The 17,748-nt window shown below is 57.4% G+C and overlaps 1 protein-coding gene across 1 annotated transcript in view; it reads right to left on the bottom strand.

Annotated features, from left to right (window-relative positions):
* Positions 1–17,748, bottom strand: part of CRAMP1 (cramped chromatin regulator homolog 1) — a 55,453-nt gene that overhangs the window by 21,068 nt on the left and 16,637 nt on the right. The window contains exons 4-6 of the mRNA XM_021697994.2: positions 12,407–12,490; positions 9,141–9,189; positions 222–307 (exon numbers count right to left, since the gene is read on the bottom strand). Coding sequence (XP_021553669.2) covers positions 222–307; positions 9,141–9,189; positions 12,407–12,490 — 219 coding nt within the window. The remainder of the gene's footprint in view (positions 1–221; positions 308–9,140; positions 9,190–12,406; positions 12,491–17,748) is intronic.

The following is a 17,748-nucleotide window of genomic DNA, read 5'->3' as shown; positions in this document are numbered from 1 at the left end:
AGACCTGCCTGTGACACTAGCGGGCACTTTGTCTGAAAAGGCTGTGGCTTCTGAGCTAAACTTGATCTCCTAAGGGGACACACTGCTGTGACAAGGGGTTTCGAGTCCAGGTGCTGCCAATGGGCAGGAGTAGATGAAGGAGACTCGGAGCCACTGGGAGACACTTCCAGCTCGGGCTCTCCATCGCCACAGGGAGCAGCCCCACCTCCGAGATCACATACCGTCCGGGTCACAGAGCTTCTTCAGCGCACGGCACATAGGTGCTTTGATCCGCAGGTTTCTCCCTTTGTAGCGCACGGTGGTGGCCCTAGGAAGAGTTTGAGTGAAACAGTGAGGCCTCTCACTGAACGGCCGCTCCCCGCCGAGCACATACAGAAGGGCCCGTGAGAGCTTGGACAGACGAGGGCCCTGGCTGAGGGTCCTCACGAAGCTCCCAAGGTCACAGGCAGCTGCACACGGTGAGGCCACACCGCGATTCTGGAGGTCCCACTGTTTTCCTGCCCATGCCTCGCACTGCAAAGAGGACCCCGGCCCTTCACAGGAAGCATGCCTGACCTCCAGCCTGGCAGGTGGTGTGGCACCAGCTGCTGTCCATCCCCGGAAAGCCCACTGTGCAGAAGCCTGTCAGACGTCAAATGCACGCCCTTCTCTCCTCCTCCTCCTCATCCTCAGGGTCCCTCAAGAGCAGAAGGTGTGAGCCCCCCTCAAGGTGGCCACCACTCCCCATCAGCAACTCTCTGTGGTCCCTCTGTCAGCCATACCGGCGGGGCCCAAGGAACAGTCGCCACTCACAGCCCTTAGACACAGTGCCACTTGCTTGCGCTCTCCGAAACGCACCTCAGGCAGGCCCCGGATCTGTCACAGCTGGGGATAACACTCTGTGTGAACAGTGCCATGGCCAGAACTTATATAATGTTAAAATAACACAAAATGAAAAATTTCCCTGTAACTGATGAACAGAACAGCACAAAAAGAGCTCCTTTCAAAAAACACACTTGGTGAGGCGCCTCTCTGGCTCAGTGGGTGAAGCGTCTGCTTTTGGCTCAGGTCATGATCCCCGGGTCCTGGGATCGAGTCCCACGTTGGGCTCTCCGCTCAGCAGGGAACCTGCTTCTCCCTCTCCCTCCGCCCCTGCTTGTGTTCCCTCTCTCTCTCATTCTCTGTCAACTAAATCAATAAAAATCTTAAAAAAACAAACAAAAAAACCCCCGGAAAAACCAACACACACTCGGATGCTTCGCATATACTCAAAAAAGGCTGGCTGTTTTGAAACATGACAGTGAAGTCAAGACAACTCTGGAAGATTGGGGGACCTGGAGGGATGCTGCGGCCCTTGCTCTGCTTGGAACAGAAGTCATGAATGGTGCATCCAGGCTAGCACTTCTGGTACAAAATCTCCGTAGAACCCCGAGAAGTCACAGGAAAGGCTCTGGCCAAGCTACCCAGTGGCTACAAATACAGGTTTATATTCTCTAAAAGGCTCTAGCATATGGTATATTGCTTTTATAACCAATTCTTGGAATGTTGTGACCCCTCCAGGAGAGAGCTGCTCTGTCCTGGCCATTTTGTTTCTAAGACAACCTCGGCGATAGAGTTACAAAATGCATGCAGAATGCAATACAGAATGCGTGGTATGATTCCAAGTATGTGAAAAAAATCATATAAACGTACATGCTTAAATTTGCATTCATATATTTATGCACATAAAGTCCCTGAGAAAAAAAGTCAAAGATACACATGAAATTTGTGTCCATGCTTACTTCTGGAGGGGAACGGGGACAGGTGGCTGGGTTAGGGTTTGTATCACTGGACGTTTGTATACGACCGCATCTGTGTATGCTTCACGGAGCTGTAGGACGGATCATTCTGAAATAGTACTGCCTAAAACTGGAGACCACTGTGCCTGCGCGCCACCGGAAAGACGAGCCCTGGGGTGTGCACACGGAGCAGAGGAGCTGGCCGGCCTCAGGCGGTCCCAGACACAACTTTCACTCCAAGGAAACAAAGCCGCACACCCCCTCCTCCTTGGAAGGGAAGCAGCTCGGACCCCCCCAGACAGCGGATTTCACCGTGGCCCCAGAGGGTGTTTAGAAGGCCAAGCAGGGCGGTGCGACACGGGGCAGGATCAGGCTGCGGCAGCCGGTCTCATGGGATTCCAGCGGCAACGCCTCCACGGCAGCTGCCATTGCACGCACGCATCCAAGTACTGGCTGAGCCCCTTCTGTGCAGGGACTTGGACACGGGCACCGTGAGCAGCGCTGAGCTACGGGTAGGCTGTCAAAGTGACCAGGGGACCCCAGGAGACCCACTCCCGCCACTGCGTCAGGCGGCGTGGTCCAGAGGGCCGAGTGTGTGCGGAACGCGCACCCCGCTCTACTGGGCAAACACCTGAGGCGTAACCACTCCGGCCCCGCGGAGCAGAGCCGGCTACATGCTGCTGTGGGGGTGTGAAAGGGAAAGGTGGGCTCGGTCCCAGCCGGTCTCTGGCAACGGCTCTGGGCCGGTGAGGCTCACTGCCCATCACTTCTTGTTGCATTTGTGCCAAACCAACAACACAGAGTGGGGCGGGGGGGGCGGGGGGGCGCGCCACCGGGCACCTGTGTTTGTGATGATTACGTTTTCCGTTAAACTGCTCTTTTGTGACTTCCTTTTTTTTTTTTAGGTGTTTTTAAGTGAAATTGAGCAGCCCCTTTTGTCTAACCAGAAGACATCCTGAGATCACAATCCCTTTTCTTTTCTCCCAAATGCAAGTCCTTCCTACGAGTGTCCTGAGGCTAGAGCCTGCCGAGGCAAAGCCCTGCTCTTGCTCACAGACAGAAGGCCTCGTGGGCCTGGCCACAGTCGGGGATGTGGTCCGTGTCCCCCGTCCTCAAGCCCGCCCTGGAGCTGAGCCACAGCAGGACGACTGCCAGGCCAGGCGCGCCACCAGTGCACGGGGCTTTAAGAGGCACCGTCTGCAGAAGGCTCACACTTTGACCTCTGATCGAGGGTCACATGGAGGACTACATGCAACGCCCCCACCGTCGCTGCTTTGACAAAACAGACAACAGGCTAGTTCCTCTATGCGCACGGGAGTCTGGCTTTCCTTTCTGCTACGAGAGGTCTTTTCTCCTTTCTGCAAAGTCACGTGACGAGCCCAGTAAGCCTTTGCTAACTCTATGCTGCTGGCCTGTGACCGTCGTAGTGAGAGGTGACCTCAGGGCTCTCCTCAGTCCGTCTGCTCCCGAGTCCTATAGCTCTATGACGAAAGGACATTCACAGTTCACTGAGGAAGGACGGATGGGAAGTTAGCTGAATCAATCCTCCACAGCCCTAAATACAGGAGCTGTTTCCCACGAGCACCGCACTGACTTCCTCCAACTCTGCTTCACCTTTATGGGCCACTGGCTTTGTTCTTGGAAACCAGTATTGGCTGGTGGAAGACTGTACACATCCATCAGTGGAACAGGAGGGAAACCTGGAGACAGACCCACACAGTACGGCCCGCTGGCTCACACGACGGTGCAAAAGCACCAGTGGAGGAAGGACAGGACTTTCAACAGACGCCCACAGGCCACAAAAACGAACCACAGCATGAACTGCAAATCATAGATGACGGAGGGAAATATCAAACCCTAAAACTTTCACAAGGAGACACGGAGCACCACTGTGACTTGGAGCTAGACAAAAAGTTCCTGGAGGTGATGCTGAAGTCAGACTGAGTACCTCCACCCTGTGACAGGCATTAGGAAAGCAGGACAAGCCAGAGGCCAGGAGAACACACTGCTGATCGCCTATCCAACAGAAGACTGGTGTCTACAGCACTTCAAGAACTTTCTCAACTCAGTGATAAGGAAACGGGTACAAGATTTGAGGAGTCACCAGAGAGAGACAGATGGGCGACATGCATAAGAAAGATGCTCAATGTGGCCAGTCACCAGGGAAATGCAGACCGACACCACGAGGAGATACCACCTCCCACCCACGAGGGTGGCTCAAAACAGACTGAGCGCTGAGCGTGGAGAGTGTGGGCAGTGACTGGGACTCTCCCTGGAAAGCCGCGGGCAGCTCTCTACGAAGCCAGCATGCGCTCACCTGCGGATCTGCCCGGGTGACATGGAACGAACACCTGGAGGTTTAGAGTGGCTCCTTCTGTGGAACAGCCCGTGTTCCTCACTGGGGGACGGATAAACACCACTGTGTGGAGAATGCCAACCTCAGAAGGCCACCTGTGGCGTGACCCCATGTGGACAGCGTTCTGGGAGAGGCAGGGCGACAGGGCACACAGAGCAGCTGAGGGGCTGCTGCGGCTGGCCGTAGGCAGGGACCGCGAAGGGGCAGCACGAGGGAGTCTGGGGGTGATGGACAAGGCCATGTGAAAAGGCTGTCTGCTGGGTGATGCCCTCTCAGTGACATTCTGGAAAAGGCACCTATGCAGACATTGCTGGGGAGGAGGAGTAGCACGGAGGACTCCCAGGGCAGGGACACTATCCTGCAGGAGCCTGTAACGGCGGACACAGGATGCTGTGTCCTACTGTTATGTCCTGTCCTGCCGTGCACACACACGTCCCGAAGGCACCTGCTCACAGCTCATTATGGACAGCGGCCCGTACCGCAGGCCAGACAAGTCCCCGGTCTAGCAGGGAAGGAAGAGAAATTAAAGCACAAGAAGACAAATAACACCACGCACACACAAACACACACGTGCACGCGCACGCACACAGGACCACTCTCCCCGAGCCCCCAGAACTGGTGCACATGAGCACCAACTTCGGGTGGCTCCTCCCTTGGTAAATCCAGGTGAAGAGGAGATCGGGTCTGTTATACTGCTGTTTCTTCCTTTCTGACACTTGAACTTTTTCATGATGAATTTTTCTGGAAGACTGGAAGAGTAACCATCGTGCTTCTCAGTCTCACTGGTCAAAGCAGACACAGGAGCGGCCTGCACAAGGCGTCACCGTGCTTCTCCACCTGGTCTGGGAGGGGGCTCCCTGGAGCCCCAACTGACCAGGCCCCGGCCCCTGGCCATCCTGGAGCTATGGGCTGGTCCGAGGCCTGGCAGGTCAGCGCTCACAGCGCCGGAAGGAGTGCCGGGCTGCCCGGTCACACGTGACAGACACACGACTCACAGACTCTGCGGAGGCTCAGGGCTGGGGCGGCGTCCGAGGAAGAACCCGTCACCCGGTCAAGGGAGGGAGTGTCCAGGGTGGGACGGCAGAGGGCTACGGCAGTCAGAAACCCTAGTCCCAGCGGGGCGCGCAGCCTGCGCCCATGGCTGTGTCTTGGCGACTGTCCCGAGCCCCCAGCCCGCGACAGACATGAGGGCCGGCCCCCAGCCCGCAACAGACATGAGCCCCCAGCCCGCGACAGACAGGAGGGCCGGCCCCCAGCCCGTGACAGACATGAGCCCCCAGCCCACGACAGACATGAGGGCCGGCCCCCAGCCTGCGACAGACATGAGGGCCGGCCCCCAGCCCACGACAGACATGAGGGCCGGCCCGCGACAGACATGAGCCCCCAGCCCGTGACAGACATGAGTTCCCAGCCTGCGACAGACATGAGGGCCGGCCCCTGTCCGCGACAGACACGAGGCCGGAGGAAGGAGCAGGGAAGCAGGAGCCCAAGGCGCCCAGCCTTTGTGTGGACACCTCTCAAGCCCGCCCCGGGCCCTGTGCTGGAGCTGGCTTCCAGCTGTCCCGCGCCTGAGGTCTCAGGGCCGGCACTGGTGTCTCCCTCACCCCACGACCCTCCAAGGGCTCCTACACAGTTTTGCCTCCAGGCAGCGACTGCACCCACTCGTCATGAGGCCCCAAGACTTAAGCCACAAGTGCCGTATTTCTGCTGCCAGGAATACAGATAAAACGCATTTTCATAAATAACACCGCATAGGGCAAACGTGGTCACAGCAGCTTAAAGCTAATAAAAAAGAATGCCCTTTCCCAGTGTGGAACTCCTCTAACAGGACAGAAGCATGCTTGTTAGATACTCAAATAACAGAAGATCAGTGTGAAGAACGGGGGTGCCCCGCGTGCCTGCCACCCCCAGAGAGCCCTGGTGTGAGGCGGGAGATACGCACTGAGCCTCCCCGCTGTGGCCATGCGGCCACACACACACACCGTCTCGCTTCCAAAGAGAGCAGAACCCCCACATCCCGCCAGGAACAGGCTTCTCTCTGTGCACGTCCTGCCAGCATGAGTGACGCTGGGATGTGCACCTTTACAAAGGTGGCTCGCCACTGGCCTAATGGCCTCCCAGAAGTGGCACTGTGGGGTCAGAGGACACTCACACTGCGCTCCCGCTGTTTGCAAACACCTTTGCGGACGATGCTCTGAGACCTCTCCACCCATGATTGTGAGAAACGATACCACTCCCGTCGGCCTTTCTCCTTACCCTGAGCCACACAAGGTGGCACAAGCGGTAACACTTACCCCCCTTCGTGATCTGGGGGGGGGGGGGTCTGGAGAGCGGGCACGTAGGCCCTGATCTCCCACACGGCTGTTACACGCCAGGACAGCCAGGGAAAGAGCTGCAACGTGACTCTGGCTGCAACCCCATGTCTGTGGATTCGTGTCGGGAGAACAGATGCCTCCACACGCTCTCAACCAGACCTGCCCCCTGTTGGCCTCGACTTTGATGCTGTGGGGCTGAGGTCACGTCTGTCTGGCCCCTTCCTGCCTCCCCACATGGCCCTCTTCAGAAGTCCCTGTGCACAGCCCACAGATGAGGGACAGAGGAGTTATTGCAGGCCGGGTATCTATACAAACTGTGGGGAATGTGGCACGGGAACGTTCTTTTTGGTCCCCCCATCACCCGATCACTGATCCTATCGGTCCAGACACATGGATGTTTACTGGTCACGGGATATCCCAATAGCACGGTACTAAATACTCAAAGCAAACAGGAGATGTAGATGGTCCTCCTGGATCCTTGCTTGTTCAGAACCATCCTAACAGTCACGTCGCTTCCGGGCTTTACTAGGATGGCTCCTCGCTGAGACTGTGGGGACGTGGCGGTATGTGGGAGTTTACGCGTCCCTTTGACCCCCAGCTCAGGGCCTCTCCAATCTCTGCCAGCCCCTAAAACCGACCATGAGAACACTTTCACACTTACCAACATACCTTCCCCACACCTGATCAACCATGAGACAGACACCCATGAGACAGACCCACGTGTCCTTCCAGAAACCCAGGAGGCCACCTCCTCTCTGTGCTGCCTCTCACAATGAGACTAAGACAAAGCCAAGCAAACTCACAGTTTTTCCATCAAACCAGTCCCCGACGCCCTTGAGCACAAAGAACCAGTCTGGGGCAAGTGAAATAAAAGGCGAAGAAGACTTCCCCCCAGATCGCATCCAGGGAAAGCCCTCCAACTCACGGGGCAGCTCTCCCGCCGGTGGGGGAGACACTAACACCAGAAACCGCTTCCGCCAAGGACCCTCCACCTTCTCTACAAAGTTGCCCCAGAGGCATGTACGTCACCCAGAGAGCCCACAAACTCAGCTTCGACCCCAAAGCCACAGGGCCTGTGTGAGGGTGGGAAGAAGGCAAGACGCTGAGGCTGCAACAGGTGAGTGGGGGGCAGGGTGCCGTGATGAGTCACTTGCTCTTGAGCTTATCCACACACCTCCAGGAGGCTCCACCTGCCCAAAGACACAGTGGTGAAGGCTGCCTGCTCCCCTGCAGATGGGGTGAATCACTGCTCTTTTCACATGGCGCTGATACACGCATCCTCATTACCACCACACCTGCTTCCAAATGGGGGCAGTTCACAGAAGTCAACCCCGGGAACCCAACAGGAGCATCTGTAAGGGAGGACGGTAGACAGAGCCAGAGCAGAAACCACACAGCCAGCCCCAGCTGTCAGGAGCTCATGCCTGAGGGACGGGGGTGTGCAGGCCATCCAACACCAGGCTGAGGGAGAAAAGCGACCAGAGATGCAAGAAGGCCATGCCCTGCAGATGTCGCAGAGGCCAACTAGCCTTCGACCAGGAGGGGCCTGGGAGGGCCGGTGGGTCCATCCAGGACAAGGAGCAGAGATCCGGGGAGAGTACACGAGCTCTGGTGAGACGGATGGGAGGGACATGGCAGCCATCAACGAGGGCCACGCCCGAGGGGAGCGGGGGAGAAGGCCGCACACACAGAACCCGCAGACTGTTTAATAGGGGAAGGTCCGGGCAGTGCAGCAGCGTGGCTGGGGGACCAAACAAGAACAGCAGAGGACTGACGGGGGAGAGGAGCGGGACATGGCCAAGAAGGACCCTGAGAGTGTGAGGTCAGGGGGCCTTCCCAGGAAGAGCTGCTGAAGGCTTCCAGCTGGGACACAGCAGAGGTCTGTGATGTAACGGGATTTCTAAATCAGGGCCAGAAATGGGGGACAAGTTAGATCTGGGATCCCTCACCCAGAAAAGGTAACAGAGGCCCTGGGGAGCGTTCACACAGCCCAAGGAGAGCACAGAGGGGCGCGAAGCTAAGTACGGCATTGGGACGGTCCCAAGAGGGGGGTGGGAGGAGAGAAGAGCGGGCGATTATAGGGCTGGAGAGCCACGCCGAGTCAGACACCTGGTGGGAGGCCGGGGACCAACTAGAGAGGCTGACAGGGTGAAAGAGGCCCCGAGGACCAACTCTGAAATGGGGGCCAGTGGGCAAACCAAAGTTCCATTAGGACAATAGAAGAATAGGGCACAAGGTACGCGTCACAGGCCATCTCTGCCACAGGAACGGTCACTGCGGTCGGGGCAGAGCAAGCGGGAGAACCTCGACGGCAGACGGCGTCACACCCGGTCTTGCCTCAAGGGGCGCGGAGCCTCGGTGGGCACAGCGCAGGAACAGGACCAGAAGAGCAACAGGAAGGCGGGAGCGAGGGCCTGCTCTGGCAGAGGAGGGGGTGGGGATGGGGAGGGAATGAGAGGCGGCGAAGGCTGAGTGGGTGCTGCCACCCCTCCAGGGGACCCATGGGAAGAAGGAGATGGGGAGCAGCCCGGGTGCAGCCCCCCTGCTCTCCCAGGGCTCCAAGCGGCAATCTGCTTGAACTCTGGGGAGTTCAGCACCTTACGAACCTCGTTGAGAAAAGGGAAGAGAACCACGAGCCTCCAGGTCTGGGCTTCAGAGAAGCCCCCAAGTGCCCCAAAGCGAGAGTGTGCTCCACAGGCAAGCCCCACTTACCCGGCCTGAATGAGCTCATTCAACTTCGTCGCGTTCTTGTCATCCATACCTTCAAATGGAAAAGCAAATAAGTGTGACCGTGAAGCTTAGGAACAAAACCAGTGAAGATTCCCAGGTTGCTATCAGATAATTATCTTCAATGTAGGAAGCAAACATCGCACCTCCTTTATAGAAGATGTGAGGTCTTCCAGAACACAAGCCCTCCTTCAGCTGTAGCTCCTCCCACAAAGCCTGGGCTGAGGGCGCTGTCCCCACCTGCGCGTCCTCTCCATGCACCCGGACTTTCTCAGGGGAACTGCTACCTGCCTCTGCACAGCTGATCCCTCCCCCTGTCCCCCGCCACGCTGAGCCTCCGCCCCTCCCTAGCCGCAGAGCTCAGAGATTCCCCTCAGGGTCACCACCACGCATGCTTCTCCTGCTGGGCTCACACTATCTGTGGGCCTGCCGAGGTCTGCTCTGGATCCCTGGGTTCCCAGGGTGGATGGATGACGAACCAAAACCCTGCACCTTCACTGGAGCTAATGCCATGTTCCTCTGCCCCCTCCCAGTGTTAGTGCTATCCTCAAGATGTGCAAGGAAAAAAAAATTACATGTGCAAGAAAACTGAGTAACCTGGTACGTGGTGGATGTTTGGGGGTCACTGCAAAATTCTTTAAACTCTTCTATACTTCTGGGGGAAGAAACAACAAGCCACAAACACACAGCCAGGTGGAAAACCAAGACAAGGACAAAATCCTCAAAGCAGAAGAGGAAAGTAATGCATTCCTTCTGGAGGAACGAAGACACAACAGCCCGCAGCCTCTCCCCAGAAACCGTGCAGGCCGGAGAGGCGGGAGCAACATGTTTACAGTGAAGAAAGGAAAAACCATTGAATCAGAGCTCTACGTCCCTCAAAAACACCTTTAGAGAATGAAGACAACGTAAGGCTTTACAGATGAAGCATCTGAGAGACACACAGGACAAGAAACCGCAAGGCAAGTCCCGCAGGCTGCAGGGCCACCGCCCAGACAGAGATGGGCCTCCGGGACAGAAAGGGGAGCGGTGGGCACACAGCCTCGCTCGCTGACCTGCCCCAGACGTGAACAGGCCACAGCAGCGTGGGTGCTGTGCAGCAGACATTCCTGCGGGGAGGCAGGGTCTGCGGGGCCAAGCACGCCGCCCGGAGGCCAGCCTGTCCTGAGGTCCTTGGGCATGTGAGCAGAGATCAAAGGGGAAGCAGAAAATAACGGGCAAAAGGGAGGGAAGAGCCTGTCGGTCCTGTGCCTGGCAGACCGAAGGCCCAGGGGGTGGAGACATTGCAACTAGAGGGTTTGAGTCATGCGATGGGCAACATCCAAGGAACCAGCCTTCAGAGAAAAGCCGCCTGAACACACAGGTGAGGACTGGAGACAGCTGCTGTCTCCCCGCACTCTATCCCCACACCGGGCTGCACCACACTGGGCCGCGGTGGCAGGAGGAATAAGCTGTGGGTGTTAAGACTCAGTCCTGAGGGCAAACCTGCCACCTAATAGCCAAGGAGCCTTGTACGGACACTTGTTTTCATCAAAATGGAGCCTCCTCAGCCCCAGGGACGCCACCCAGTGCAGCAGCGGCCCTGACGCTGGACGCATGGTGCAAGTGTCCGAGTCTCAGGGATGTCCACTGTTTTAGGACTCACCTGTGTCCGGAGACCTCAGTTAGGAAAGGCAACTTAATATAAAAGCATGCTCTGACCACAATTTCTGCACAGCCCAGAAACGCCTACCCACAAGCAGTCATGAGAGGCCACAGCACCCACGGCACTCTGCTGAAGGCTGCCTCTTCCCTGCGAAGATTCACAAAACGACACAGCAGCATTCCAGTGAGTGGATCCATGGGTGGGGGACAGGCAGGGCTCAGGCGGACAAGCCCCACAGGGGTGGAGGGCACTAAGAGCTCAGGTGGGACCTCAGGGGTGTGTGCACGTGCTTGGGCGAGAGAACGTGTGACATGCAGCTGGGCCAAGAGAGACTGGGGAGATGTCACCAGCAGGGTGGGGTCAGCTGAGCTGCAGGGCAGCAGGAAGAGGGGCAGAGGTGCAAGCACAAAGGCCCTTGGAGCCAGGGTCCCAGGGCTGCCCGGGGAGGGAAGGGGGGCGACAGTAAGCCACCCAAGGTAAGGGAGCCAGGCCACCCTCGCAAGGACTCAGATGGGCTGGGGGAGCATGGGCTGAGACCTGAACGTGGCAGGGACGAAGGAGGGGCCACCACAGCAGTGGCCGGGAGCAGTCGGTGCCCCGTACAGCACCACATTCGGGAGCACCCCAGGACAAGCCAGCGGGTGACAAAGAAGTGCTCAGACCACGGGGAGGACGGGGTCAGGGAGCCAGGCCGCCTGTCTGGTTTTTAGGCGGGTGTGTGCAGCACAGTCCACAAACCATGGACACCCATCCTCCCTGTCCCTCTGCTGCTTCCACACCCCTGCCCCGCCGCCCCCTGAATGGTGGCGTGCTGGGTGACCAGGGAGGAGATGGTTTCCGACCTTCTCACATGGTCTCACTGGGCCTCTGGAGTGGCCCTCTGGGTGAGCACCCTTTCACCGTGGGAGGGTGGCCAGTGGCTCCTGCAGACACAAGGATGCCCCTCGACTGGGGCTGCATGAGGAGGCGAGGCTGGCCACTGGACGCTCAGGGCCCCCGAAAGGCCAGAGCACCCCTATATCTAATGAGAATCTGGTTACAAGGAGACAAGCAGAGGGATCTACGGGGAGGGGCCCAGACCCTTCTAAGTACCAGTGTCGTGCAAGACCAAAGGCGAGGCTATTCCCATCAACAGCTCCAAGGGGGGCCACAGGTACAAGCAGGACCACATCCCCAACCCGCGCCCCGGCTGGCGCCCCAACCGGTGTGACTGGACTGGGTGTTGGGTGTTCTGGGAACACAGACAGGGACTCGGTAAGACCACGGCACCTGTTTGATAACAGGATTGTGGGCATGCAGGACAACGTGCCTGAGCTCAGGGGACACAGGATGAAGGGTCAGGACCCTGCTAGGATGCCGAGCAAGAAAAAGTGCACACGTGGGGTGGGGGCACTCCGAAGTGACCAGTGTCAGCAACATGTAAGTCTAAGTGAAGGTGCAGGTATGTGGAGGCCAGGGTGCTCTTCAACCCACTGCACCCCAAAATGTCTTCAAGATTCTAGTCAGAAGGAAAAGAGCCCTGGCGTCACAGACCAATGGTGACAGGAGGGCAGGCCCTGCCGGTGGGGGGCCGCAAGCAGCGCAGGGACCCCTGGCGTCCCATACTCACAGCCCCCGACCTTCTTCCGCAGCTCGCCATAGCAGATCAGACCGTACAGCTCCTGGGACGACTTCTTCAGCCCGCGGGAGAACACTGAAAGATGGAGACAGGACCATGCATTACAATGGGAAGACACCCATGCCGGGGTTGGCCAGCTCATGGCACAGGACCAGCATGGGGGACATTCATGCCCCTCATCTGCAGTTTCGACCACTGCACGCTGGTCCCCCAGGACGTCAACCCTGGGGAAACGAGTGAGGCGCACATGGGAACAAGGGGCTGGTTTTCAAATTCACAAAATAAGATAAGAAGTCAGACAGAGAGACTGGGGAGGGGCTAGGAAGTGAGTCCTCACAGCAGGGGGAGAGACTGGGATGGCCGCACGGCCAGCTTCCATGGAGGCAGAGGTGGGGTGACAGCATCTGTCTCTGCACACACAGACCCACCCGAGTTCCGTGTGAGGCCAGCGGCCCCGGGACCAAGGAAGCTGACCTGTCAGGCCATCTGACCACTGACCAATGGCCAGGGGCTTGGGGCCAGACGGAAGAGGAAACGCAGCCCCCCACCATTGCAAGTACCGATACCCACTCTCCCCCTGCTCCTCAGCAAAAGACCCACTTCATTCAAGAAGCAACGCATCCAGGTCAGACAGTACACGCCCCAGCCTGCCCTGGGGCTAGACGGGGCCACTGGCCTTTGGTGTGAGCCCGAGACTTCCAGAAGCTCCTGACATGACTGAAGACTAACTCAGGACGAATGTGGCCCTCTGGCTCACCCCTCTTCCCTGCAGAGCTGCTGCCTGGAGCCGTCCTGGACACAAACATGCAGGGGATGGCAGAGCAGAAACAGGGCAGACCTGGTCCCCGATGCCCGCCCTGGACCGTCTCCCTGCGGTCTTGGACATGAGAGAACAAATCCTTCTGTGCTTAAGACCGAGTTGCTTTGAGTTCCAGGTTACCTGAAGCCAAACCTGAGTGCGATCTGCCAGCCTGGGCCCAGCAGTCTGGTGCCATCCCCACCACCTCACAGAGCAGTGACCCAGGCAGCCTGTCCCTCCACTGTCCTCACAATGGCTCTCTCTGGCTTCTCCTCAGAGAGCTCTTTTCAAACTCCTAACACTCAGTGCTTATGATTAAGTCACCAGGAAAGGAAAACAAAAATACATTAGTAAGCGGAAAATTAGATCATTGAACGAATGATCTAAACCGAAGGTTCTGACCCTCACATAGGCTGCCAGGAGCCTGGGACTCCACTAACATCCACCAACCGCTCCTGAAGGTTCTTCAGAGAAAGACCAAGGCCTCGTCAGGACTCTCATGGGGGACCGCTGCTCAGGACACTTTGAGACGGCTAGGAAGTGGATAAACAAGCACGGAACACACAGTGGGATGGTATCGGCCATGTGAGGGAATAGAGTTCTAGCATCTGCCACGAAGTGGATGAACTGAGAAGACACGGTGCTCAGGTAGAGGCCACACACTGATACTGTTGCTATGAAATGTCCAGAACAAGCAAACCCGCAGAAACATGAAGTGGATCCGAGCTTGCCAGGGGCTGAGGAGGGGAGGGCGGCTGGGCAGCGCCAAGCCCTGAGGTAATTGCCAGCACACCACAAAGGGCAGGCAGCCCTCAGGCTTAATGTGGTCACCTGGCTGCCACCAACGTGGAGAGATCACCAGGACCAGCCAGAAACCTTGGTGGAGGGGCGCCTGGATGGCTCAGTCGTTAAGCATCTGCCTTCGGCTCAGGTCATGATCCCAGGGTCCTGGAATCGAGCCCCACATCGGTCTCCCTGCTTGGCAGAGAGCCTGCTTCTCCCTCTCCCACTCCCTCTGCTTATGTTCTCTCTCTCTGACAAATAAATATAACCTCAAAAAAAAAAGTAACTTTGTTGGAACCATCAGCTCAACAGAAAGAAAGCTCTTCTCATGGGATTACTGTTTTTTTTTTTTAAAGATTTTATTTATTTATTTGAGAGAGAGAGAGTGAGAGACAGAGAGCATGAGAGGGGGGAGGGTCAGAGGGAGAAGCAGACTCCCTACCGAGCAGGGAGCCAGATGCGGGACTCGATCCCGGGACTCCAGGATCATGACCTGAGCCGAAGGCAGTCGCTTAACCAACTGAGCCACCCAGGCGCCCGATCACTGTTTTTTTTTAAAGATGTTATTTATGTATTGGGGTGGAGGAGGGGAATGTACAAGAAGGGACAGAGGGCAAGAGGGAATCCTCAAGCAGACTCCCCGCCAAGCAGGACGCCCGACATGGAGCTCAATCCCAGGACCCCGGGATCATGACCTGAGCCGAAGGCAGACGCTAAACCCGCTAAGCCACCAAGAAGCGCACAGGTCAGGTGAAGGACAGTGGGGACATGGGCCACTGCGGAAGGCAGGGAAGGGATTTGTGAAGACCACAGATGTTATTAAGTCTTAGATTCATCAGGATCTGGACCAGTGTTGCATGTTTTCAAATAAACTCGTGATCTGAGAAGCATGGTCAACTAAGAACATGCACAGCCAGCAGGTACACGGACGGCATGGTGACACTCTGGTAAAGAACAAAACGTGGCTGACTGGCTGCCACACACCCAGGCCAGCAGAGAATCTTCTGTTAATGCTCATAGGAGCCCCCAAAGCCAATAAACAACAGAGTATCAGCAAAATATCTGCCAAGTATGACCTAGGGATGGTCCCCAAAGCGTGGCAATCAACAGCCCATTTCCACAGGTCTCCAGAAAGAATGGCAATCCACGTCAACGGATATGCCGTCCCAAGGTGCCAGACCCACTGTTCTTTCCTGATCTACTTTCCCCATGAAGGCGCCAGGCTGGGCTGGAGGCCCCTGCAGCTGGAGGGACTGGCTTGGGGTGCTGAGCCCTCCCTCCTCCCAGGTGGCTTCAATTATGTGTCGCAAACACTGAGACACGTGTCCCCTGCAAGGACCGGAAGGACACCGCTCGAGGTATCCAGTGAAGGCGCTCAAGCCGGAAAGGGACCTGGAAAAGACTCGTGGAAACAAGAGCATCGTGCTGGCCAGAGAGCAGCTCAGTGGGGCCATAAACTCAGCAGAATGAAGGCACTGCACACGGGGTCCTGCCGTGGAGAAAGACTGGCCACGGGTGGGGTGTGCTCAACAGGCCAGCAGGCCTGATGCTCATCCTCAGAGAGGACAATTAGCCCTCACGACGAGACGCTCACAACGAGATGCAACTAAACTAATCTCAATCCTGTAATTTACCTGAAGAAAGTGCTTCTGAAGGAAAGTGCCCTGTGAACAGGGATGTCCACAAGCGCATTATTTAAAACCACCAGAAGAGGGGCGCCTGGGTGGCTCAGTCGGTTAAGCATCTGCCTTCAGCTCAGGTCATGATCCCAGGGTCCTGGGATCGAGTCCCGCATCGGGCTCCCTGCTTGGCAGGAAGCCTGCTTCTCCCTCTCCCACTCCCCTTGCTTGTGTTCTCTATCTCGCTGTGTCTCTCTCTGTCAAATAAAACCACCAGAAGTGACCTGCCGGTCCAAAAGGAAAAGTAAAAACTTATTCACCTGTAGTGACATCACTCAACAAAAGGACACTCAACAGGAAGCAGAGAGAAACACCACAGGGGCGTGAAAAGTGGCCTGCAAGCTGGCGCTCGCGGGAGGGGTGAGGATCTGCACTGAGCACATGGCGGAGGGCGTCTGGGAAGAAGGGGGGTCTCGGCTCCCCCACTGACCGTCTCGGTGGGCGTGGGTGAGGGCCTGCATGGCTGTGCCTGGGTTTTCTCGTCTGCCCTGCGGGGGACGTCCTCAGCCACAGGCACAGAGCCAGCCCACACTCAGAGAGCAGGAGGGGCAGGGAAGGATTCAGGGAGGAATTTCCAGGAGAACAGCACAGACGCTCGGTCTGGGAAGGTGAGCAGGAGTGCAGGTACCAGGATGGTGGAGACCCCACTCCCGCTGGCCCACGGGTCAGCATGAGAGCACCTGGCGGGGCTGTGGGAGGGGCTGAGGCAGGGGGCAGCCTGGAGGAGGCACACCTGGTGGGGATCTTGTGATGTGAGGGGCAGCTCTGGAACGGTGGGACTGGGCCATGGGAGAACAGCGATGATCTGGAACAGGACCAACCCCTGTTGTCCTGACCAGGTGGCGAGGACAGACCCGAAAAGCTCTGAGGTACAACCAACAAGACTGGTGACAGACGTCCACGGAGATTCGGAGGTAAGTATATTCAGGTGACAGGGTCAGGTAACAACTGCGACCGTCTGGAGCTTGGGTGCTCCATCCCCAAGGGCTCCCACACTGGCCAGTGGCAGCGAGGAAGGATTTCTCTAGGGCAGGGGTCAGCAAACTACAGCTCACAGGCCAAACACAGCCCATAGCCTCTTTTCGTGAAGGAACTGTTTCTGGAACACAGCAACACACACCTGCTTACCTTTTGTCTACAAACATCTTCGACAGACTGCAAACCCCAAAGCCCAAAATATTTACCATCTGACCCTTTACAAAAGGAGACTGCTTGAATCGTGCTCTCTGGGCCTTTGTCAGGCCAGAGGAGGAACCCCATGTCCCGGAATGCTGACCCGTGGGAGAGCCAGGGAGGAGAGCTGGATGGGTCAGCCTGGGGGGTCGCTGGCACACGCATGGCCGAGACTCCCCAAATGGGCCGAGAGTATGCCCACGGGAAACATGGGAGGTCATCCATCAGGGCTGACACCAAGGGCTCACAGCGGCAAAGATTCAAAGCGCGAGTGACAGACCATAGCCACCACAGCTATTCTACATCAGAACTTAGACTATTTTAACAGGAGAGTCAGAAATGAGTGAAGTTGGTAGAAGCAAATGTCCGGAATGACCGAGCTATGAATGAAGCTATAGAAACGAAGAGCAACATCAAGAAAGGTGAATTGATGACGGAGAGGCAGGCATGACACGTGGAGACAGGAGGTAGCCACACCTCCCCTAGGGACAAAGAGGCTGGTCGGAAAGGCCGCTCTGAGTGCTGACCCGGACATGTGAACCGAACACAGGACTACTCGAGCCTGGCTTCAAACGCAGGTAAGAGCCCTGAGAAAGCTAGCCCTCCCCGCTGGCCCTCCCCCTGGCCCACCACACACCGGCCATACCCCACCCTCACCCCAAGGAGCCCCCACTTGGGAAAGAAGGGCGGGCACCGAGGGGGTCCGATTCTGGCCGGCCCGCACCCGTGGCCTGCCTCTCCTGGTCAACCGGGGGCCCTCGCCTCCCAGCACGGGACACGGGACCAGACTGAGCCAGGAACCAAGACGCCCAGGCACCCAGGGACCTTAGAAATACACACAGCTTCCTCACCATTCAGCTTAACCGACGTATCACCAGCCAAAGCGCCACGAGGCACAG

This window comes from Neomonachus schauinslandi, chromosome 5 (genome assembly GCF_002201575.2).
Source record: "Neomonachus schauinslandi chromosome 5, ASM220157v2, whole genome shotgun sequence".
NCBI classification, from domain to species: Eukaryota; Metazoa; Chordata; class Mammalia; order Carnivora; family Phocidae; genus Neomonachus; species Neomonachus schauinslandi.
This window is presented reverse-complemented; position numbering and strand designations above follow the sequence as displayed.